Below are 27,271 nucleotides of genomic sequence, written 5' to 3' on the forward strand. Positions count from 1 at the left end.
TTCTAAATAATAATTTTTAATTTATTTTTCTCAGAAATTTTAATATTCATTAAAAACCAAAAATTATAACCAAACATAAAAAAAAACCAAAACAAAATTATGTACAGGTAAGAAGAAAATTATATCATATGCATTCTCATCAGAATATAACATATTTAGTGCAAGACAGTAATTAAATTGGTAAAAAAAAAGAAAATGATGACGAATTAAAATTTAAAACAAATTCTAAGACAGCTCTGTTAGTCGGCAATAGTACAGAGAACTTTTCGTGATTTTGGTTTCAGTGCCAAAATGCAAGTTTTTTAGAAAATATTTAACAATCTGATCTTAAAACACTGGAATCATTTCATACGAAAAAAATGTCAATAAGTCACTATAAATGCACGTAAATATGTAAAACTAATTGTATGCATCATTCCACGTAATAACAATACTGTGACCCAATAATATGTGAGCGCAACTCCACACCCAAAGCAAACTGTAATTGGCGAATAATATATTCCGATACGCAGAGCACAAATGATATAAAAAAATCTGTCTCCCGAAGAATCCGCTTGCTAATTTTGAATTCTTCTTGCATACGGGTTAGTTTGCTTTACCTAAAATAAAACAATATATAAAATTGCGGCAAAAGGCCGACAGGTTCAACGTACGTTTAATATATTCCCAGTATCATTAGCTCGAACATAAAAATATCATTAATGTTCTCGTATAATAATATCAAATGATATTAAATAAATCATGGTGTAAATGGGTTCTCGTTTACTAATTAACCCGAAAGAATAATTACGTGGGGCTATAATTTTGGCAATCGTTGTTAACTTTATGACACCCTATTTAAAGCGAGATAGGAAACTCTTTTTTTTTTCACTTTTTTCCAATTTTGCTTCAACAGGATCTTGTAATAAGTCAAGTCTCATTGAACCTGACAACTGGTTTTAGCACTTTACACAGGGTAATCATTATTATTTAGTATCTTTGTAGATATGTTTAAAAGCCGCTATGCTTTTCTTTATTTTTAAGATTGTAAAAATCCGGTTTTTACTCAGCAGGCAGATGGGATGAAAACGAAAATATTTCTAGATGAATTTACGAGCAAGTGCCTAACATATTTTACTTAATTTAATGATAATAATATTCAATTTACTACAGTTATCTTTACATACACTCGCCGGCACAAAATTCCGCCACCCTGAAATATTGGCCAAGTTTGATGTTTTATAAATTTTTTATTTTTTATCAGATTCTCACGATTTTGCCATCAGTTTTTAGATGCATTTGTTGTGATTTTTTAAAATCATTTTGTAAAGTAGCATTTTTCAATTAGGCTATAGTATACAGGAGTAAAACAAACTGTTGTTTTTTCTCGTAATTTCAAAAGACCCTGTAGGAAAATTAAGGTGGATAGTTCTGTTTACATACTGTTCCTTGTAATCTTTGATGTATTCTAAACATTTCGATTTTTGATTCATTCCATTATCTCATTTCTGCCGCGAGCTACAAATTTTTTATTAAAACGCTGATTTGAAGCGTATTTTTATTAGGAGAAACAAACACTAGGTATATCATAAAGTTAATTAAAAAAAAACAATTGCTTGCAGTCTTCGCGACATCGAATAAATAAGGTTCCTTATTCTTTCTTGAGGAATAGCCTCATATTCTTCGATCAGCGCTAGTCGTAAGTCTTGCAAGGTTTGTGGTTGTACAGGACGACGACGAACGGCCCTTTTAAGTTGATCCCAAAGATGTTCTATTGGGTTGAGATCCGGGCTACATGCGGGCCATTCCAATCTTGGAAGTCCAACTTCATCCAGATATTCGCTCACTACATGTGCAACGTGAGGTCTAGCATTATCATGTATTAATGTAAATTGGTTCCCAATGAATGGAGCAAATGGGACAACAACTTCTTGAAGGATTTCCTTAATGTAACGGTGGGCGGTTAGAGCTCCATTTTGAATAAATACAAGATTGGTGCGTGCTTCGGTAGAAATACCCGCCCAAATCATGACTGAACCGCCACGATATGAGATTTGTTCTGAAATGGTGCAGTCAGCATATCTTTCAATTCTACGTCTGTATACCCGCTCACGACCATCCGGCGTCCTTAAACAAACCCTGGATTTATCTGTGAATAGTACGTTTGCCCACTGTTCTAGAGTCCACTCAAAATGCGATCTTGCAAACCTCAGTCGGTGTTGTCGATGCCGAGGAAGTAATTGTGGACATCTTGCTGGCCTTCGTGAATAAAGTCCAGCTTCTGCTAATCTTCTACGTATCGTTCTTTCACTTACACTTATTCCATGAAGTATTCGCAAGTCATTTTTTAGACACACAGCAGTAGATCTTCGATCTCTTAAAGAACTAATGGTGACAAAGTGATCATCAGCTGCAGTGGTCATTCTCCCTCTGCCAGAGCCTTGTCGTCTAGTAAAAATTCCCATCTCTAAATACCTATTCCAGGCATCTCGAACTGTAGACCGCGGAAATCTCAGAGTACGGGCGACATAACTTTTGCTACGGCCATCCTCTATTAACGCAACAATTTTACCCACGTCTGCTGGAGTTAATACCATATTGACACACAACAAATTATAATAGTGACACTGTCAAACTTTAACACTGTCACATTAATTGCGTCCTTAGCCAACGTCGATAATTTTTAACCGAAAACTTGACATTAATTATCTAAAAATAAGCTTCAAATCGCAGCGTTTCAATAAAAAATGTGCAGCTCGCAGCAGAAATGAGATAATGGAATGAATCAAAAATCGAAATGTTTAGAATACATCAAAGATTACAAGGAACAGTATGTAAACAGAATTATCCACCTTAATTTTCCTACAGGGTCTTTTGAAATTACGAGAAAAACAACAGTGTGTTTTACTCCTGTATAATATAGCCTAATCGAAAAATGCTACTTTACAAAATGATTTTAAAAAATCACAACAAATGTATCTAAAAACTGATGGCAAAATCGTGAGAATCTGATTAAAAAAAAATTTATCAAACATCAAACTTGGCCAATATTTCAGGGTGGCGGAATTTTGTGCCGGAGAGTATATAATAAAAATTAAAAAATAAAATTTAGAAAATTTGGAAATAAATATACAGTTAAAAGATTAAAAATATAAAACTATTATTGGAATTCTATATAACGATAATAAAACACATTACAAGCTATAATTCGATAACCCTTTTACCTGTTTGACTAATAATTGTAGTCCTGGCTTTGCTTTTTTTTACTTATACTCGGAGTGATCGATTCTATGAACAATAGTAAAAACTTGATTATTGATTCCTTATCTTTTGATAACATAGTGTGTTTTGGAGATTTCAATATAAATATGAATAATCCAACGGGTAGGTTATGCTCTGCACTAATTGGTATTACGGAGAGTTTTAATCTGTCACAACTCGTTACCGAACCTACGCGAATAAATGCAAATAGCTCGATATTAATAGACCTGATTTTTTACAACGGCGATAATGTCACAGCGGTAGGGACTAGAGACCCTAATATTTCGGACCAATTCTTAATATATATTGTAGTTTGCATTTTTTAAAAATTGTTAAACCTTAAACCTATAGTTTTAGTTATCATGACATCCGAAACATTGATAAAGATAAATTACAGTTTGATTTGCGGAATATTAATTGGAATATTTTTTATGAATCCAACAATATTTACGAAAAGGTGGATTTCTTTACAGACCAATTGCTTCAGCTTTTTAACTGTCATGCACCAACAAGAACTATCAAAGGTAAAAAGAAACCCTATGCACCGTGGATAACTGAGAATATTCGGTTAATGATTTAACTACGAAATAAAACTTTAAATAGGTTTCGACAGACAAAAAATAATAATCACTAGTCGTATTACAAACAACTTCGAAATTATACTACTTCTGCTATTCGTGCTGAAAAAAAGGCCTTTCTTAACCATGAACTAAAACATAGTAATACTAAGAAAAAGTGGAATTAATTGAGAAAAATAGGAATTCGAAAAAGTCCAAAAACTCTACATTATCTGATAATTTATCAAAAAACTTGACGCAAAATCGCATTTTTCCAATATTTCTGTCAAGCCACTTAACATCGATACAGGGCTTCTTAATTATTACTGTACTAATAGTCTAACGCATAATTCATTGAAGTTTAATGTTCAGTCACAAAATGCCGTCCTGAAAATTTTAGGAAAACTTAAGTCAAAAGCAATTGGTCGTGATAATTTAAACTTGGAGCTTATATTGCTCTGTTGTCCATTTATAATACCACATATTACTCATTTGATAAATTCATGCATAACATCAAATATATTTCCGACCAGTTGGAAAGTAGCTATGGAAGTATATTTCCATAGCCCAAAGTAAAAAATCCAAAAGAATTCAGCGACTTACGTTCAATTTCGATTCTGCCTATATTATCGAAGGTTCTAGAGAAATGTCTTGAGCGGCAAATTACGTTGTTTTTAAACAGCAATTCTATCCTTCCTTTGAAGCAGCCTGGATTCCGTTCTAATCGTAGCTGTGCGACCGCTCTATGCGATGTGACGGATAATATTATTCGATCTTTATATGAAAAAGAATCCGTTGTACTAGTGAGGCTAGATTATAGCAAAGCTTGCGATATGCTTAACCACGAGCTTTTATTGTCGATACTTGGCTTTGTAGGATTTTTTAATGCTGCAATGAAACTCGTGGAAAAGCTTTATCACACATCGAAAGCAAAGAGGTTGTCTAAATGACAATTTTTCGGAAGACATGGCTGTAGTTATGGGAGTTCCTCAGGGCAGTGTTCTTGGTCCTCTTCTTTTTTTGATTTATACGTGCGTTTTGTTTAAATGTTTAAAGTCATCATAGTTATTCTGATGATACTCAGTTGATGTTGTCTTTTGATTCATGGAATCCGGGCAATGCTGGTGACTGTTTAAACGAACACTTGTTACATCTATATAAATTGCAAAAATCTCGGATTGTACATTGATATAGGATTAAGATTCTCATATCATGTGACATCAAAATTGGAGAAAGCCTATTCAATGTTGAAAACTTTATATCCGCAGCGCCATGAGTTAAATGTGGATACTAAGCGAATGCTGTGCGACTCTCTCATTCTTTCTCATTTTAACTTTTGTGATACTGTGTATGGCCCTTGTTTAGACATTAGAGATAAAAAGCGTATACAAAAGTTGCAAAATGCATGTATAAGGTTTATTTTTGGTATTCGCAGGCCATATGAACTGTCGCACAAATTGAAAGATCTTGAGTGGCTTAATATGTCATTGAAGAGAGAGTTACAGACATTATGTGGTATTTTGCTACAATATTCTTAAGATGAGGTGCCCACAATATCTTTTGTACAAGGTGGTATTTAGAGCTGATATTCATCATCAGGCTAATGTTAGAAATAGACGGCGTTTAGATATTCCACGACATCGAAAAGAAATTTTTAAACGATCATTTTCTTAAAATATTGCATCTGTAGTAAAAAAATATATTACTGATCTCTCGCTAACGACAGACGGCTTCCAAAAATGCATGAAATCTAAGCTCCAGAATATTATTTAAAAACAGAGCAATGCATTTAAAAATATGAATTTTGGATTTGTTATAGGTTTTTATTTTTGTATATTCTCTTTTTCATTTTATTTATGTAAAAATGTTTTAAATGTGTTTCCTCGATTTTAGTACTATTTATTTATTTTTCTTTGGGTACTTACTATTAGATACTTTTTTTGAAAAAAATATTTTACTTTATAGACTACAACAGCCCTCAACTGCGTTGAGAAGCTGAAATTATGCCTTTTAATCCGCATTTTGTCTGTCACTTTTTGTTTCAATGATGTTTTTTTACAGCTTTGTAAACGTATGTATATGTGGATTAATAAACGTTATTATTATTATTATTATTATTATTATTATTATTATTATTATTAAAATTGATTAATTTGGATCTCACCTTAGACTCTATCGTTTAGCTCCCGTTGAGCGTGAGATTGTCCGTTCTAGGGTTTCAGAGTTATTAGAGGCCAATATAATAAAAGGTTTTATCTGTTTTGGCAGATGCCGGATTTTCGTTCAATTTGAAAAAGTGGAAATTTCTTAAAACTGAAGTTCAGTACAATCACAATTCACGACAATCACGAAGCTGCCCGGCAGACATTATTAAAACATCTTACTTCTGAACCCGTGCTTTCTATTTATGATCCAGATTTGTGTACCGAGTTGCACACAGATGCAAGCTCTGAATCAAGGTATCGTTCATATGAACTTGAAACATTAGCTGTCATAAACGCTGTTAAACATTTTAGGCATTGGGTGGAATGCATAAAAAGTAGTATATGCTTATGCTTCAAGTATGTACTACATTTCTAAAGTTTATACTACACTAATGAAGCATTTACTACTCTCTGTAGCATATACTACTATGTACGCGATACATAGAAGAAGGTGCTATGCTTTGGAAGTATCTACGAGTTATAGTACTATTTACTACAGTTTAAATGAAGTTGGTGTTTGACAAACTTCGGCCCCAGCAATCAAAGTGTTTTAGTAAAAAATGGCAGTTTTTATGGATGTGCATCGTCAAAAAATATACAAACAAAGAAGAGAATACAATAATGACGATTTATATCGAAAATTATTTAGGTAATTACCATAAATTTAATAGATTTTTTTATCCCAATCATCTAATCACGCTTTGGTATTTTAGATTTAACAGAGAAAATGTAGAGTGGCTTGGACATAACTTTTCTTACAGGAGATCCTGGATTTCAGCAAGGAGTTTGTGTTGATCTAGACGTCAATCAAAGCACTGTTTCCAGAACCTTAGCCACGGTATCTAAAGCAATTTATTCAAAAAGAAACAATTAGATAAAGTTCCCCAACACTAACGAATTGCTTAGAGTTGCTATTAATGAGGGAGCACGTGGTAAGCGAATGCCCAGGGTTATAGGTGTTATTGACTGTACCCATGTAAAAATAATAAAACCATCTATTCGTGGTGATGAATACGTGAACAGAAAAGGGGTATCCTCAATAAATGTTTAAGCTACTTGTAATGCCCGAGAAATGTTTACAAGTGTGGATGCATCTTGGCCTGGCTCCGTACACGATAGTCGAATTTGGCGAAACTCCATAGTGCATGGAATTATGTATAATAATGTGCACGAAGCAGCTTTATTAGGTGATGAAGGATATGGTGTTGCCCCGTGGTTATTGACACCATATAAAAATCCAACTACACCAATGCAAGAAAATTATAATTTAATCCATGCAAAGGAACGATGTGTCATAGAGCGCTGCTTTGGTCAGTTAAAACGGCGTTTTCCAATGCTCCCAGTATACTTTTCGCCTAAAAACTGAAAACATTCCGGAACATATTGTGAGTGCATTTGTACTTCACAATATAGCTAAATATCTACAAGACCCATACCATGGATTCCACCATCCATACCACAAATTCGAAATCAAGGTACACAGCGCAGAAATGAAGTTGCTGAGTTTTTATTTCATAACTAACATACCTAATAATTTAAGCTATTATTATTATTATTATTATTATTATTATTATTATTATTATTATGATAATTATATACTAAATAGGTAACTTATAAAATGTTTAATAATAAACTAAGTATAAAAAAGTAACAACTAAATAAACTAATTATTTCAATTTTAAGGTTGTGACAAAATATCAAACTATAAAAGAAATAAATGGATACTACACCTCATATTATATTTAAATTATGGGTTCATACGTAGATTTTATATTCCTGTTAGTAATCCAACATGTCCCGCCTAATTGAATGGTCAACTAACTGCCCACCAGCTTTGGAAAAATTTACCAATGCAATCGCGGCCCGTTCCTGAGCTTCGGCTGAAGACTGTTGAGCTCGAGAAGCAGAAATTTGGGCTTCGGCTGCTTCAATTTGTTTTCGTAGATAGGTCTTTTGTAGTTGAATAAGTGTCTCCTCCTTATCAGCTGCTTTAGAACCTTTAGGTCTCATGACTTTAACTTGTTTGGAACCAGATTTAGAACTGAGGAAGTTATCTTCACTGTTTTGGAAGGAAACATCAATCTCATTGCTTACACCGGCCTGACATGCACCTGGTACTCTGTGTAGAACCGGGTTTTCTCCTACATTCCATAAGTCGTAAAATTTTTTTTGCCATTCCGTCAGTACAATTCTTTTATTTCCAGTTTTTTTTAAGTCAACTATTTTCTTAACTTTTGTTTTCATGTTATTAAACTTTTTCATTTTGTTTTGTGTCTAGGGTTTTTCCCATTATTTTATTAAAACCAGTTGTTATTTTTTTAGTGCTTTTAGTTTTTTTAGTTATCTTCTTTTTCGTTTTTAATTTTTGGTGTCATCTTTTTATCTATAAATAAAATTTGATAACTTTCAAGTAGAGTAACAAATAATACTTGTTCGTTTTTATCTTGTCCTAGCTCTTTTGTTGCATTGGAATCTGAAGAATCACTCATAGTTAAACCAGTATTATAATCACTGAACTTTTAAAAAGTTTGAATCCGAACCGAATTACACGAACACACTTAATACTAATAGACGCACTGATAGAAAAACGAGTTTTGACAAGTGTCTTGTCAATTTTGAGAACTTTAACACGCGCTTACTGCGACACTAGTAGATACTTTTCTCTTAAGTAGTAGGTACTTCTGTTAGGCCGTACAGTGTAGTATTTACTTCATAGGCAAAGTAGATACTTTTATGTAAAAGCAAATGCTACAAAGTAAATACTTTTTAGCGAAGCATTAGCATCTACTACGTTGTAACAGACTGTAATTCTTAAGTTTCCAAAAAAAAATAAAATTTATTTAACACCTAGAGTGCATCGTTGGTGGGCATTTTTACAAGGCTTTGACTTTGACACTCAGTATTGTGAAGGTAATCGCATGAAGCACGTCGATTTCTTTTCACAAAATCATTTACCTATTTCTAATGTCAGCAGCTGCACATCTATTGTAAAAAAAAGTTCAAATTTTACAGTTGCAAAGAGATTGGCTTTAAGTGAAACAGCAAAGAGATGATGAAATTCTTAAAATAATTTCTAAGTGGGAATCTCATGAACTGCCTACTGGTTTATTAAAAATTTACGATGTTCGAAATAATATTTTGTTGAAGAAAATAGAAAGAAATGAAAAATCAAAATGGCTTCCTATTGTTCCACGTTCTATGGCTTGGTCCATAATCAACCATGTTCATGTAGGTTTAAAACATCTAGGGTGGAAAAAAACTTTGGATAAGCTGTACGACTTTTATTGGTTTCCAAATATGTCCGAACATTTGTAGATAATTGTCTTATTTGTAAAGCATCTAAGAACAAAAGTGGAAAGTCACAGGTTCAGCTACATTTTATTCCCAAAATTTCAAAACTCTGGCATACAGTTTAGATCGATATTTCTGGAAAATTAAGTGGGAAAAGTGACAGAAAAGAATATGCTTTGGTAATTATAGATGGTTTTACGAAATTTGTTGTTTTATATCACATTTCTTCACTGACGGGTAAACAGGCCGTTGATTCTTTTCAGAATTTTACTCACTTGTTCGGAGCTCCAAGTCGTATAATATAGGACCAGGGAAAATGCTTTACTAGTTCCGAATTAAAAATGTTGTTCTAAAAGTAATATTGATGTTCACTTCATAGCCCATGGTGCCAGTAAAGCAAATGGTCAGGTCGAACGAGTAATGCAGGTCCTTAAAAATACTCTTACCGTAGTTGAGTCTGAAGAATCAAAAACATGGCAAGATTTGGGAGAGGTTAAGTTAGCCTTAAATAGTGCCAGGCATAAGACCACGGGGTATAGTCCGGCAGAAATGTTATTTGGTACTAAAATTCACTCATTACAATTAAACAGTTTGGTTTATCAATTTTTGGATGATGATGGTAACAGGAGTCCGCCTTTAACTGAAATAAGAGAAGAAGCAAGTAAAAACATAAATAAATGCGCAAAATTAGATACGGAACGTTTTAATACAAATAAAGGCAAAATAAAATCTTTTTCCGAAAATCAATAAGAAATAATAACATTTTTGACAGCATATTTGAAAGAAAAAGTCAATATTCTGTACTGTAAAGAAATGTTATTTCCATACAGTAAACTTTAGAACATAAATGCGAACAGGTTTTTTCCTAAACAATTTAATTTTTAAAACTTTCAGCACAAACAAGGTTAACATTATATTTTAAAATTGTTACTTATTTTTTCTTATATTTATTTACTGTTATTTGATAATTAGTACAAGTATTGAAAACTGAAAGAACTTGGGAACTAAAAGCATTATTTTGTTGAATATTTTCCAAACTAATAATTTTATTTGTATGACAATAACTAATATTGGGCGTTACTGCAGTATTAGAAATATTAGATTTACTTTCTTGATTTTTTTCTGCTGTGAAAATTTTATTGCCACTTCTTCCTTATTAGTAAGAGACCCTTCTATATATCCTTCAGCGACGTTTGTTGATTTCCATCCACCCAGTCTCTTTAAACTAGTAATATCTCCACCCGAATCAACAAGCATTGTGGCAGAAGACCGACGAAAACAGTGGCCCGTATATTCTTTCGAGTTTGGCAAATTCAAATAACTGGCCACTATTTTAGGCATGTTTCTAAATTGGTGAATTCCTACTACTTTTCTACAACCTTTTTCATTTTGGTACTTAAAAGAAACATTAAAAAAACCGAGTGGTATTCATGTCTCTTGGTCTTAAAGAGACTTACTTGCGGTATAGATTTAAGTACATTTCGTTTACTGTAAATGATCTTGATGTATTGATTTTTGAATCCGGTATGGTAACTAAAAGTTTAGATAGTAGGTCTTGTATATCTTGTCCAGTCAAGCTCCGGAAATTCCAAATATTTTAGCTACCTACAACATAATAAATAAGCATGTAAAAAATCCAAATATAATTTGAAGTTTTGTAAATTACCTTAATCATTAAATATTCGTTTTCTGGAGCTTCCTGAATAAATTTGTTTATTTCTTCTTTAGTTAAAATCTTGGATTTTTTTGGCTTATAGGCATGTGCTTGCCGTTTCAGGAATGCCCGAAGTTTTGAATATTTAGATATATCCACATCATGTCTAATTGCAAGCATTGAATAATTGGCCCATAAAGTTGAAGATTTCATCTTGGAACCAAGCTCCAAGAAGTATGCCATTACAACATTTTCCGAGAAAGAAGTTACATTTTTATTCGTACGATAGTCCATGAAGCGGTTGTATGCATAGTTATACTTATTTCTAGATTTTGCTGGTAACAATTCCAATGATGCAGCATTCCTTGCCTCCGTGAGTTCTGGGGGGGTTCCAGAAATGGAACAGTCATCATCACCCATCATTTTACACGTTACTTTGGCTTTTTAAAACGTTAAAAAATCAACACTTTGGAAAGACGCCATAAATAAACTTTTCACTCGTCAAGTTTGACAATTTAAAATTATGTGGTACTTCGTTTCCATAGTTACAAAACAATGTTTCATGGCTTTTTTTATTTAAGGGAAAAATAATAATGTTGATTTAAAATTTTTAACATGATTAGTAATAATTTACCGTAATTTTAATGATTCTCGATTTTCGGAAAAATAGTATAGACTCCGTATTGCTCCGTATTGCGTAATTTTTACGATCGCCCGGGAATGTTAAGCTTTTCCTACTAGATATACTATTGTCGTAGGTGATTTTTTTTACGCTAAATGTAATGAGCGAATGTTATAAAATTAGATCATTTAGGGGAATTAGAAGTTTAGCGGACCTTACACGATAAAAAGAGTTTTAGCAAATGATAGATATGAAGTAGAAAAAATAAATGGTAAAGAAGGGTTAAGTAAATTTATTCACGATCAATGTCTGCTTGTGCCGACTGGTCAAGGACAAGCGATATTTGACTTTGAGAGTGATGATGTTGAAGAATGTGTGGATGAGTCAGTGTCGGCTAATGAGTAAGAATAAATAGGCTAAAAAGAGATGGATTAAAAAAAAAGAGTAGGCATTATTAAAAGTATAGAAAAGTACAGAAGTTTCTTGTAAAAAAAAAACAGAAGTAAGGCTAATATTAGACTGCGGGATGATATTAGCAAGTTTATAGAAGCAAAGATAACTGCAGTTATCTGATACTTGATAGCTGTTGCGATAGCTAGGTCAAGTGTGAGAGTAGTAAAGATAGTTGCGGCTATCTGTTACTGAGAATAGCTGCTGAGGTAGCTAGATGAGAAGTTTAAAGACGACTGCGGTTGTCTGGGGCTTAACAGCTGCTGCGGTAGCTTGGGTGAGCGTGATGTATAGTGAAGATAGCTGAGGTTATCTGATACTTGATAGCTGTTGCGATAGCTAGGTCAAGTGTGAAAGTAGTAAAGATAGTTGCGGCTATCTGTTACTGAGAATAGCTGCTGAGGTAGCTAGATGAGAAGTTTAAAGGTGACTGCGGTTGTCTGGGGCTTAACAGCTGCTGCAGTAGCTTGGTTAAGCATGATGTATAGTAAAGATAACTGAGGTTATCTGTTACTTAAAAACTGCTGCGGTAGTTTTTGGCTTCAATACATGGTGTATTGAAAAAAAAACATTTACAAAAAAGTATTACTGCGGTAATCTTCTTGGTGTATTATGATTCATCATCATATTATGTTTTACTAATCACTGCGGTGATTTGTTTTGTGTGTTTCGAGGGTAACAAGCTGTTTAAGAACGAAAGTTGAGTAAAGAATGATTGAAATGTAAATAGTATTTGTTTATGTGATTTGTTTGAATTGTCAGGATGGACAAGCGGATTTGTTGTTTGGGTTGTTCCAGGTGAAACAGTGGCCTAGCGCACGAGGACGTGCGACATGTCAGTATGGCCTTGGCCGTGTCGGCTATACGTATTTTTCTAAGAATATTAAGATAAGGATTTGTTTTGATTAGTGATAGGCTTGGTATTAAGTTACTGTCAACGATCGGCGGTACGGCCGTTCATTAATTATTTTTATGAGTCTTGGTTCATGTTGATTTTTAGTGAAGTTTATTTAGAAATAAAATAAAGGACATGACTCAATATCTTTTAAGAGATATCGAGAGAGTGGAACGAAGCCGGAAATGAATGTCTTTGAGAGAACTGATGATAGATAGACTGGCTTCGGATCACTAGTTCTTTTATTTTATTCGCGACGGTACTTTATACTGACGTAATTAAGTGTGTGTTTTCACGAATTACGAGTTTTACTTATAACAAACATCTCCGCCGAAAATAATGAAAGTGACTCTCCGACAAGTATAAGATTTTTGTATTAGACACTTTTATATTGGTGAAAATAGTATATTTATACTTTTAACGGGTAGCATCCCGCAGATATATCGACATCTTTGTGGTGTTGCATGTATCTGTGTATTGGTTTTTTATAATCGCGATGCTTTCCTTGTTTGTCCTTTTTCGAAGAATTGATAAGATTATTTCTGTATTACTTACTGTATTTTATGTGTATATTTTGGATTTTTTTAATTTTGTTAGCCCGCTGTGTAAAAAAAACTACATTTCTCTTCCAATAAGGCAGAAAAATAATATGCTTAGCACTGGAAGAACAAAAAAATGCTTAAATCGCATATTTATTACCGTCGGCGTTCCCACCATCAATTGATCAAAGATCTTGAGCCATCTTTTCTCCCTAGTTAAGTTAAAAATAACGATTTTTATCTTTGTGTTATGTTATGTTTATACCTTGCCTTTACTACTACCCCTGACGTTACACTTTAAATTTATTTGGAATACAACATATTTATTTACATATTATTTCAGGTTCCTGTACTTCAGCTCCTTTTACTGGCAGCTTTCTCAGCATCACATCCTATCCATAACCCATATGGATATTATTATCCCGTAGCCTATACTGGATCTGTAAGCTACGCTGATTCAAACTATGGATATGGCAGCTACGCACCACAAATTCGAACTTACTCACCTAATGCTCCATCTTACAATAGTGAGCTCGTTTATGACTATGCACGTGATCTGGGATATTCAGTTTTCTCTGAGGAGCAGCCAACACTTAACGTTATGGCAGAGTTGCCTTATTCAGTATCAAATCAGTAAGTATGGTCATTGAATAGTATTTTAAAAACTTCGTATAATTTGCATATATTTTTACGTATATTAAAAACTTCATATAATTGATTCTTAAAATAAATTATTATCGTCTGGCAATATCCAATCTGCGACTGTGGGGCATCAGTAAGTATGCCTAATTTTATTCATAAATGCCTAGCGGATTGTGAAATTCTCTATAAATGAAGTTTCTATAATATACACTTTAAAGGACACTCAACGAAACCGGAAAACCTCGCCATCGAGGCACAGAATACTTCAATACTTTTAGACACAATAAAATGTGGAAATGTTGCGTGACGTTTTGAAATTTGACGTTTCCAGTTTAACTGATACGAATAGGATCTTTGAAAAAATTTAACCTTTACATTATATCCAGCATCTTATCTCAATTCTCATTTTTTTAAAATATTTTCTTATGATTTTACAATATTGCATTTTAAATTATATTTACTTTCCACCCAGCTCAATTTTTCCTTTGCATTTTGATGTGCCTTAAAACACTCGATACACAGAAATAGTTAAGTGATTTATTACACACTTTTATCACAATTATTACATACGTACACACTAAATGACCTAAGGCTGATAAAAACATTTGTTTACACTGTATTTATTTCGATCTGCCCTCCTAGCGGCGAGGGTTCTTTATATATTAATTAGACCACTGTTCTGGAATATTCTCCAACTTTCTACATGTGTCCCGAGATGTCGTGAGGTGGGCTCTTTGCGCACCTTCAGGCCTAGGCGACAGATGAGATAATTCCCGAATGCCAAACAATAGCTGATATATTAGGAAAAAATGTACTAATTTTTCCGTAATGATTTGAAATCGCTTCCCAATTTCACTAAACTGATTTGTTCTCTCGGGAATAAGCAGCGTTTTGATTTTGATAAACCTCCTTTTATCACTTGCTTTTCAGTTATTCTAATTACGCTTAGAACCATTCTATTGAAAGTCTTAAACTAAGTATTCTGGAATTGTCTTCTGAATACCGAAGATCTAACTTGGTTTATTATACTTGATCAAGAGAGTAGGATGAGAGTACAACGAATGTGGAAAAATCTGCATACAACTGATCGCCTTGGCCAAAAACCTGTCTAGAAGTTGTGCCAAGTCGGTTTAATCTACAGGCCAAAGATTGAAAAATACTCAATTAACGCTAACGAAAGAAAAAATATTTAATTAACGATTTAACCTTTATTCAGATGTGAAAAGATAATAATTAGATTTGAGCTAGATAAGCTATATTGATAAATTGCGAAAACAACACCTTTCTGATATAAATACAAGGTCTTGCAGAATATAGCAGGTAATTTAATAACATCAAAGGCAACTACCAGAGATGAAATCTTATAAGTTGAAAAAAGACGTGAAGATTATTTAATTTTTATTTTATCGCCACTATCATTAACTGAATTACCGCCATTGGGCAGTAATTGAAGAGACTATGTCACAATTACTAGAGATTCGATAAGGAAGTTAGCATATATTATTCAAGAATATTCTTGTGGATAGCGTTTTATACTGTACAATTACCGAAATGATCTTTTGAAAAGAAGTTTTACAAATTAAAGAGAATCGCCATTTATATGGGATGAAATGTTACGTACTTGATTTTTTAGTACTGGGTAAGCACACATGTTTCAAGTCAGGCCCAGATAATTTTGAAAGAGAATATACAGGAGAGACTTCTCGTGGGTTACAAGCTTTGGTGGTTATCGCGTTTTTTTGAAATAAGCACATATCAGTTATGAAATACTCTCAATGGGTATGAAACTTAGGAATATTAAATACCTAATCTTGGTATAGCATCATTTGATATTTTAGCCGCAACCTCCGAAAAGCCCTAAATACATTTTGTTCATTGCCTTATTGGTTCTAGTATTTTATTGGCCTTTTATGGTTCATGGTAAGAGACTAGCTTGATACTAAACTAATATTAAAAAGAAAAGAAGATATTCAGACTAGTGTTTTATTGACCCATTGCTTCCAACCTCTACAGTCCAACCAATCCAACGCAATCCCCACATCAGTGTCAGTCTCTAAACCAGCTTATGTTAGAATAAAGTTACGTAATAAAGCATTACCTAAATTTAAGAAAACTGTTATAAAAAACCAGACATCAATCAAATTAAAAACTAATTCTTGAACATATCACAAAAATCTTGCTCGCAGACCTAAGACTAAACAAGACAAATCTTTACAGGAGAATAGAAATGAACCTGAAGATTCTACTGTCAATGTCAAACACGTAGTAAGGATGTTGAACTAACCACTATTTCGTTAATAGTATTAAATTTCGTCAATGTTTCTTCTTTCAAGATCCCAAAAGGTAGAACAGAATAATTATAGTGGATATTAAAACATTTAACACCAGGGGCTAATACTGTGTTTGATATTTTCTAATTCAGGATTAAATTTAATTACAGAATATAGTACTAGAAAGTGCTATATTATTTATAAAGACTGTTCAAAAACACATCGTAATTCACCAGTAATTTATCTGCTGTAACTGTAATGATACTAGCTAATTACAGCAAATACGGAAGAAACTCAAATTATAAAAAGAAAATAACAACACTTATTACACTACATATAAATATAAACGCAGTCAGAACCTATTCTGCGCTAGCAACCTCCTTCCAAAATACTCGCAAAACCAAATCCTCCACATTAAAAAAAACTCAAATAACATTACATTTCCTCAAACACAAACTACCTCTTACATTCTCCTCCAACTATCATACGTTGAAAATATAAACCACATACCTTCACTCTTAGACTAAGACACAAACCAAATTTACCAAAAACTACAGTATACTACAAAAAATAATTTAAATAATAACCCGAAATCTTTTAACATCAAACCGTTTAACCAACTTTCGCAATAGATAATATACACGCTATATATAACTTACTGGAGGTGGCAAAGCAATATTTACCAAGAACTTCATAAACCGCTATTTAATCGCTCTATCCAACACATGCTCTCCCAGACAAACCACAGCAACAAAATTAAACTTTAAAAACACAAATAATTCTTATGTTATATCATATAAAAGCAAAACTGGATAGCACTGTACCTAGGTAAACTGTTTAGATCAAAGTAGCTGACTACAGGGTGTTTTAGAACTATGGGATCAAACTTCTGGGGGTTGTTCAGTGCAACACTACGCCACTACGGCCCTAAGACGCGTTAAAATTTATAAAAAACATTAATTAATACCTAAATAGGATCTACTGCATTTATTTTTACCTTTTGTACATGATACCATAACAACAATTGTTTAAAATCAACGCTTATCAATGTCAATTCTCAATGATATGTTTAAAAATTTTATAGCTTACAATTTTTAAACTTTTATTGCTAATGGAAAACTTTACCAATCAAGAATTGGCGGATATGCATTTGGCATACGGAGCAACAAACTGCAATGCACGAGCAGCATCGCGGTTGTATCATAAACGTTATCCTGAACGACAGCATCATGGATACAAAAAGTTTATTGCGGTTCATCGGCGGCTCGCTGAGACAGGCATGTTTAAGACCAAGATGCATGATACTGGTGTTGCTCGAACCGTAAGAACGGTCGAATTTGAAGAAGAGGTGCTTCAGCGAGTTGCCGATGAACCATCAAATACCACACGTGACGTCGCTAAGAATATGAATACGAGTAACGCTTCTGTCTGGCGGTTACTACACGAGCAACAACTCCATCCTTACCACTTCCAGAAAGTTCAAGGTATCACTGCAGCTGATTATCATCCTAGAGTTCAATTTTGTCTATGGCTTCTGGATCACATCATTGCACAACCAAATTTTTTAAGATATGCTTTGTAGACCGATGAAGCCTCTTTCACAAGAGACGGTATTTTTAATAGTAGGAATAGCCATGTTTGAGACGAAGAAAATCCTTATGCAATTTTTCCAAGAAAACATCAGAATCGTTGGCCTGTCAACGTATGGGCAGGCATTGTTGATGATTATTTAATTGGGCCATACCTTCTACTGGAACGGCTAACAGGACCTATTTATCTGCGTTTCTTGGAGGAAGTTCTCCCAGAACTCCTTGAAAATGTTCCACTAAACGTTAGACAGCAAATGTGGTTTCAGCATGATGGAGCGCCGGCTCACTTTGCTGTACAAGTACGTGAGTATTTGGCTCAGCGGTCTGGGCACCGTTGGATTGTCAGAGGTGGAGCAGTTTCTTGGCCTCCTAGGTCACCCGATTTAACGTCGCTCGATTTTTTCTTGTGTCTTTAGTATACGAAACTCCAGTAGAATCAGAGCTAGACTTAATTGGACGAATAACAGCAGCATTTGAAATCATTCAAAACGAGGATCAAATTTTTAGTGTAGTCCGCCGAAATCATGTGCGGTGTTTAAATCGGTGTATTGAGGTTGGAGGAAGACATTTTGAACAATTGTTGTGATGGTATCATATACAAAAGGTAAAAATAAATCCATCAGATCCTATTTAGGTAATTATTATTTTTTCTAAATTTAAACGCGTCTTAGGGCCGTAGTGACGTAGTGACACATTTCCGGACATGGGTTCCTATATTCAAATGGATTCTACTGTTGCACTGAACAACCCCTAGAAGTTTGATCCCATAATTCTGAAACACCCGGTATAGTGGCCTGAATACCTAAACAGCAAACACAAAAACTGGAGCTGTAAGAAAAGTAATAACGCAGGTATTAAACCAAATACATACGCAAAAGAATACCTTCCTAAGAAGGTATTCGATAGTTATATGGACATAACTGTTTTAAACATAATAATTTTTTTTATAATATAGTTATAAAAAAATTGCAAATTAAGACTACCCATTTATTTGTCTTTATTAGAGATGTTAATAATAATAATAATAATAATACTTCTTTATTTACTCAAATACATCCAACAGCTTAGCATCGTCAAAAGGTATAGACTGTCAAACGCCAATAATACAGTGCACAAAGGGAGACATTAATCTATCAGAGTTTTACCTACATAACATAGCAAATAAAAAAAAAAAGATTAAACAAAATACAATTTTGGTTCGCATCAGAAATGCTCACAAGTATGTATGAAACATTTGTTATACAGGTATGAAAGTATAGTATTCGATAAATTTTGATAGACTAGGTTAAAGACTATTGTAGAATTCGTCCAATGAGTATGGACAGATCTCCAAAATCAGGTTTTTCGTTACTTGCTTAAATCTATTTAAATGTAGTTGTTTTGTGGTTTCGGGTATTGCATTAAAAAGTTTTATGGCATTAGTCATATAGCCTTTATGGGTCAGACTAAGCCTGTGTTGTGGAAGTAAAAGATTTCCCCTATGTCTGGTGTCATATAAGTGCCTACTATTTACTGTGCTAAATCTAAAAGAGTATGTTCTGGCAAACATCAGACATTGGTGAATGTATAGGCCAGGCATTGTCATGATTTTTAAATTCTTGAATAAAGGTCTACAACTGTCTGTTGGTTTTTTGTTTTCTAGAATTCTGAGTGCCGATTTTTGCAACTTAAATGCTCTCTGCCAGTCAGCCGAGTTACCCCAAAATAACAGTCCATATGACAACTTTGATTGAAAAAGTCCCATATACGCCGTTCTACATACTACTGGAGGCGCCAATTGAACAATTCTGCGCAATAAAAAAAGAACCGACGAGAGTTTTTTTGCCAGATCTATTATGTGGTTCTTCCATGATAATTTATTATCTAGATAAACACCCAGAAATTTGATCGCGTCTATTCTCTGATGTCTTTCCCTTAAAGAGAAATTAACCACCTCTGTTTTATTTAGATTCAAGCATAGATTATTGTCAGCAAACCATACTTTTAACTTGTGAGGAGTTGCACTAGTTTCATTCTGTAGGGAAATCAGATCTGAATGCTGACTGAGAAGAGTTGTGTCATCCGCATATTGTACAGATATCACCTCTGAGAAGTGGGCGAATAATTCATTTACATAAAGTAAAAACAGAAGAGGACCCAAGATTGATCCTTGAGGCACCCCTGTTGTTATTCGAAGTATGGAGGATGTTCTTCCTCCACAAGTCACCATCTGCTGACGCTCACAAAGGTAGGACTGGATAAGTTCCAGGTAAATACCCCGGATACCATAAAAAACCAACTTGCTCAACAAAATATTATGCGAGACACAGTCGAACGCTTTTGAGAGGTCGCAGAAAATTGCACTCACTGTCTTGCCCCCCTCAAATGCATCAACCAGGTAGTCTACCATTACCCTGAGTGCATCAGCAGTGGATCTTCCTTTTCGAAAGCCAAACTGCGCTGGTGAAAGTAAATTATGTTTATCAAGAAAAGATATGAGACGTTGGTTTAGACAGAGCTCAATGAGCTTGGATAATATCGGTATTATTGATATGAGTCGATGATTTCCTGGATCATCCATATTACCCTTTTTAAATATAGGAACAACTTTACTTATTTTAAGCTTTTGTGGAAATGTACCAGATGAAAAACATTTGTTTATTATTAGAGATAGTGGTAGGGCCAAACCATTTGCAAGTTGTTTCAATATTTTATTGCTCAAACCAAAGATGTCTTGAGCAGAACTATCACTTAAACTTTTTTTTAATAGATGTTACAAAATCAAATCCCGAAACAAAATTTAAAAAAAGCACAGCGATCTCTAGCCCCAGCAATTAAAATGACGATAAATATTATACAAAAAGAAATTAGGCAAGAATTAATAAATTTAAAAAACGCCGGCTGGTACAATTTTCTGCAATTGACACACGAAGATAGAAAAATATTCCGGCAATTGAGTAAATCTCAGAGGAGAAACTAGATTTCAATTCCCTCCAATACTCAACTCTAGAAAACTGGAAACCAAAGATGGCCAACATATGTCTTTGAATTCATCTAGACAAAATAAGAAATTTCAAAATACATATAGACATAACGACACAAGAATGCAATAAGTAATTCCAATCTCTATATGGCATATTAAACAGGAAAGTCTCCTCAATTTTAAAAAAAAGCACTGATCTACAAACACTTAATAAGACCCAAACTATCCTACGGATCAAATGCATTTCTTTCACGCATCATCCTTTAAAAGGATAGGATGAGAGCTGACGTAATTTCGAACATTTTAAGCCAAACATGTATAGGTCGAAATCCATATCTTACTGCAACTTTTGCATTTTGTCCGACAAATGCCGAAATTTCACACTTAATCTTTAATACAATTCAATTACAGTTACAATTTACAAGTTTTAAAGTTTATTTCGTTTTATCTAATGGTTACTTAGTCTGTGTTAACTGAGAGCAAAAATAGAAACATTAAAATAAAATACTTGGTTTGATGCTTGAATAAAGTCAAATAAAATTGCTAATTTTATATGGTTATCATGAATTTTATGTCGTGTTAAGCACATCTACAGTTCTCCAAATCGAGTTCCTTTTCGTTTTTTTTGGACCCTATTGTGAAATGTCATTTACCAATGAAAAGTACGCCATACCAGTAGTGTTTTCCAGATCCGAGATTACCAAACCTCAGAGTATTTCAAAACACCTTTCGTTTGCTTAGTGAAGTTGGCATTGGCAACAACCTGCACGTGGTGTTAACCCTGTTCATCATATAGAGATTGACAAGCAAATACTAATAACGAGGATCCTATGGAAAGCGTCAGAAAAGCAGCTGAAGACCTTGTTCTTTCTACATCAGAGTATGGGAGACTATGCACAAAGATGGAAAGCACCCTTTTGTGGTAGTGCAAGGCTTACAAGAAGAATAGAGTTTTGCCGCTTTTTATCCACTGATAAATATCGAAGACCCGTTGTTTTTAAAAATGATTCTATGGACAGACAAGTCCTAAGGACGCAAATCTGTACTGGAAAAAACAAAATAAATTTCAGAGCAGATTTTTTTTCCATGTGTAGACCAGCAGAACTTTTATTGAATCACATTATCTACCAGAGCATTTAGATGGAGCTAACTATTTATAGTTCCTGCAAATCTGCTATCAGATATCAAAGCCTCTTGGAACGTAAAAGACCAATAATGTTCCAACAAGATGATTGTCCAGCGCATTGGATTTTGTTTGTCAGGACTCTCTATAGATATACTGGACTTTTTCTAGCTCCTGGCTTATACAGAGATAAGAAAGAGGGAAGAGTTGGTTGGCAGAATCAGTCAAGCATTTGACAGAATTTTTTTTTAAGAAAGGAACATCTTTCTTACGCTGAAGACGTGTTTTATTCTATTTTGACTTTCCCGATAGTCAATTACAGCGTGTAACTGACGTTTAAAAAAAATTGGATAGGTAAAAAATTAAAACTTCGAAAAGGTTTTTTTTTTCTCATCCAAGACCCTCGCAACATAAAATGTTATCTCAAATGAACACTGCTAAAGTATTTTCTCCTGTGAAGACAAAACTCTCAAAATCAAATAAAAATCTGTTTTTTTGGTAATGTTAACAAAGAACTCCTTAATCCTCTCACCCAAAAGCCTCTTATACCCATCAGTAAATCCATTCTCTCCTGCATCACTTTCTACAGGATTCATTAAAGAAAACGTGAAAGTCTATAACAAATTTGCATACATACATATTTGGAACCCAACTAGCCGATATTCCATAGTCCAATAAACTACTAAATGGTGATTCTGGTAGTGGCAAAAAGCTTGTTGGATGAGCTATGTAAGTTAACATTATTTCTTAATCTTAGTTAGTGGTTATAAAGAAATCAAAACTCGAAAATTATAATCGAAAAGGTTTATTTTTTCTCATCCAAGACCCTCGTAACATACATTTTTTTCTCAAATGACCACTGCTAAAGAGTTTTCTTAACAAAGGCACGCAGAGCTCATCTGAAGAACTAGAAGAACCACCGAACTAGGTTTTCTAGCTCGGAAGTTCTGACATATTCATTAGAAGTGATTATTAATAATAATTTAGAACTGTTAAGTAGAGGACCAACCAATGGAAGATATTAAATACCTAACAAGGGCGGCGCCAGAGAGGGGCAGGGGGGGGGCAGTGTCCCCCTAGGGCCTCTAGGAGTGCCCCCCTAGAGGCCCTCCCCCTAGAGGCCTAGAGGTTAACGCTAAACCAGTCATCCGGCTAATTCAAACTTTACTTTTGAAAACGTATATTTCGTAACATATCACTTATTAATTTCTAATTTCACTTAATAATTAGGCTATTAGGTAACTTTAATCTAAGATAAGGCTTTACTGTACCTATACATATTTACATTTCGGGGGCTCGAAGCGCTCGCAAGTGAAAAGCGAATTGAAACGATTACGCTCACTTTGAGCCAAAAACCTACGGATACTACGGAAAACGTACGACTTTGCCAAAGACGCCCAGTATCTGAAAAGAAAATTTAATCATTCCTGGTTGGAAATGTACTCACCATGGTTAGCATACTCCCGCCAACAAAAAGGAGCCTTGTGTAAATTCTGTACACTATTTCCACCCAATCTGAGCTCCGTTAGAGGTGTTTTAGGTTCGTTCATTATAAGGCTGTTTTGTCAGTTCAAAGATGTTCGTGAATACTGCAGAAAACACGCAGATACTCACTTTCATAAGACGGCATTAGGTTTGTTCTCACTGCAAATTTCTTACAAGTTTGAAACTGTTTCCAAACCATTCTTGATGCGCATGTGTAAAATATTACAACTTCTGATCGATTTGAAACCGTCTGTGTGAACATCAAATACGGGTTGAGTGGAGAAGAAAAATAACCTCACTTTTTTATCCCAGTGGGAAATGGGAAAATAAATAAAACATGAACAAAACAAAAATTATACTACAACCTTGAAATAGCTGTATATTATTAATAGAGTTTAAGATTGTGTGATTATTTGCTACTTCAAGACTTACTCTAAAATGCTCGAGAAATTCTATTCTAAGTAAAATCTGTATTATTGTGACGAATTCATAATGAGTTACTTATTATATTGGGTATTACGTCACTTATAGCAAAAATCAATTTAGAAATTTTTATCTCACACGCTCAACAATTGAAAAGAAGAAGAAAATTATTAAAAAATATTTTCAAAATATTTTCTTCTTCTTTTCAATTGTTGAGCGTGTGAGATAAAAATTTCTAAATTGATTTTTGCTATAAGTGATGTAATACCCAATATAATAAGTAACTCATTAAATTCTATTCTATTAAATTGGGAGACAATTTCATGAAAATAGTTTTGACTTTTGGGCTTTATCCGTTCTTTAATTAAATCTTCTTTAAAAGTTTGTATCGGAATCAACATAATTCTGATCAGATTTTTCCAACGATTCAAAAGCACTTGTTTCCTTAATGTTTATGTTTACACTAATCCAAAAATATAAAATACAATTTTCAAAACGAATATCAAGGACTATACAAAACGACAAAATAGAAACAACAATTTAGAGGTTATGTTCATATTCCGAAGATCGGCGTTGACTGGCTACACGAATTCTCTGACACTTTGCTTGAAATAAATCCGAAAACAAGTCTGACTGTCAGATGACGATCAGAAATTTGTGTAAGAACATCAAACTTTTGATTTGAAACCGATCAGAAGTTCCTGTGCGAACGCATTTTACTCTATTGCGCATGTGTATTTGTCGAAAACTTGTTTCTTACTGCTGTGAGAACAAACCTATTGGAAGCAGCTAAATCTTTTCTTGATAATGTGCCAGTAGATGTGCAAAATAACAAATACTCTCGGGAAAGTCTTGAAAAAACAGGAAAATTATAAGATCGATTATTTCCTGCATTGCGTTTTGCGGATCCCACGACCTAGCTTTAAGGGGGGCAAGCTATGGTGATGGAATTCTGGAAGGGCTGTATAAGATGCGAATTGACGCAGGAGACACTATTTTAAAAAACCATCTTGAGCATGGAAAGAAAAATGCAAGTTATCGATCGGTTGACATCCAGAATGAGATTATCAGTATTTGTGGAGATGTTATTAAGGCCGATTGCATCAAAAATGTGAAGATATCGCAAGCATATAGCATTTTAGCAGACGAAACAGCGGATATCTCTGGAAAGGAACAGCTCTCAGTTAGCATAAGATATTTTGATGAGGAAACCAGCAACATTGAAGAAGTATTTCCTCGGATTTGCTGAGCTTACAGCCTTGGACGCTAAATCGATTGCCACGGTAATAAACGAATTCCTGACGAAAGAGGATCTCGATCCAGATAAATGCGTTGGTTTGGGATTCGATGGTTGTTCCACGATGTCTGGAAAAGAAGGTGGCGTTCAGGCTATTTTGCGTAAAAAATACAAGAAAGCACTATTTTTTCATTGCTCGTCACATAAACTCAACCTGGTAATCAATGATCTGAATGCTCTGCCGGAGATCCGAAATACAGTTGGGGCCATCAAAGATATAATTGCATTTTTTCGTGAATCGGTTCTAAGAAGAAAATTAATACCCAATATTCCCAAGCTGTGCGAAACAAGGTGGAGCGAGAAATACAAGAGCATCAGAGTTTTTAAAGAGAACTTTTGTAATATAATGGAGGCACTAGAAACCCTATCTCGAGATGGCAATATTGCGACAAGGAAACATGCATATCAGCTCCATGCTGCAGCTTCCAAAGTTTCGTTTATTTTTAGCCTTGGATTGATAGCCAAATATTCCGCTCTTTTAGAACCAACAGTAAACGTGCTCCAATCAGTCTCCTTGGATGCAGTTCAGGCATCACAGCATATTGGTCGTATTTTAAAACTGATCAAAAACCACCGTGAGAATCCAATAAAAAAATAACAGAAGAAATTTTCAAAGATGCTTCTGTTATTGCGGAAAAAATTGGATTGGATATGAAATCAATACCGCGTACTACTGAAAGACAACAACACCGTAGCAACCACCCATCAAAAAGCCCCTCAGAATTTTGGCGCAGGTCCATAAGAATTTCTTATTTGGACTCAATTATAAATTCCCTAGAAATAAGGTTTTCTGAAGAAAATAGACCATCATTTACTTTGTCAAAACTACATCCTGCGCAAATGAAAAACATTTCTTTGGAAGAACTTGAAGAGGCTTGCGAGGAATTTAAAAATTTTTACGGTGTTACAAATATCCAAAATGAGATAGAGGAAAAAATGGAAAAAATGATGGGAGGAAAAACCAGAATCGGTCAAAATGAGTATTGTGGACATCCTCAAGGAAACTGATGATTTCTTTCCTGAAATTAAGAAGGCTTTACAGATCCTTGTTGCATTACCTTGTACGACTTGTACAGTTTAAAGGTCATTTAGTAGCCTTAGGAGAATCAAAACCTGGAGAACCCTAAAAGATTATGTTTCAATTGATTTTCATGTAAATATTTTGTTCGGTTTTTATTTTTTTTTAATTAAAATTTTTGTTTTTTTTCTTCAGTTTTTTCATGCTGCCCCTCCCTAGCTTACCGGCTGGCGACGCCCTTGATACCTAAAGCACTTTAAAAAATGATTCTGCCAACTAACTCTATAGTAAATCAGATTAGGTAAAAAGTTCTAGTACTAAAAACTGGTTATAGTAGATAGCATGTTAATTATTACTACTACTATAAATTATCTTATGAACGTTATCTAGCAAATCAGGCCTCTAAATGCAAAACTTCCTTGGAAATTGGGTTTAATACATAATTTTGTTCCATTTTTAAAGATGCTATGCATTTTTTTCTTGCAAAAACCGACATTATCGATACGATATTTGATGAAGAAAATTGGACTGAAATGCAAAAACCGACATCAACGCCGACGTGTCCAATTCACCTAATAGGATCGAGCTGGTTTGTCACGTGTCAATCAAAAGTCACTCGTTCTAATTCCCGCGTTTTATTGTCAGTTGGTTTGTACACGCACATTTGTACACGTCAGTCGCGTGGCGTCGTGTTTGTTGAAGGAAAGTTTTATTTTGTATTGTTTAAAATATTAAAAATGTGTGACCAAAATATTATGCCAACGAAAGGTAATACAGCACGCAATAAGATTAAACGGCAGTCTAAACGGGACCTAGCTAAACAACAACTATGATAAAACGTGACAGGAAAAGGTGAAATAGCTCAAGCTGAGCTTTATCTCGTTCTGGGTCGTCAGAGGAATCACAATTACAAAAACACACCGGTCAAACTCAAACTTTTTATTCGTACAACCAAAATTAAAAACTTTTAGCGCATCACCCTCGCTCATCAGGGTCTCGATGCCGAGTGA

At 34.1% G+C, this 27,271-nt stretch overlaps 1 protein-coding gene across 1 annotated transcript in view; it reads left to right on the forward strand.

Annotated features, from left to right (window-relative positions):
- LOC126745574 (uncharacterized) overlaps positions 1-27,271 on the forward strand; it is a 61,441-nt gene that overhangs the window by 15,885 nt on the left and 18,285 nt on the right. Inside the window, exon 2 of the mRNA XM_050453477.1 lies at positions 13,796-14,085. Coding sequence (XP_050309434.1) covers positions 13,796-14,085 — 290 coding nt within the window. The remainder of the gene's footprint in view (positions 1-13,795; positions 14,086-27,271) is intronic.

This window comes from Anthonomus grandis, chromosome 16, assembly GCF_022605725.1.
Source record: "Anthonomus grandis grandis chromosome 16, icAntGran1.3, whole genome shotgun sequence".
NCBI classification, from domain to species: domain Eukaryota; kingdom Metazoa; phylum Arthropoda; class Insecta; order Coleoptera; family Curculionidae; genus Anthonomus; species Anthonomus grandis.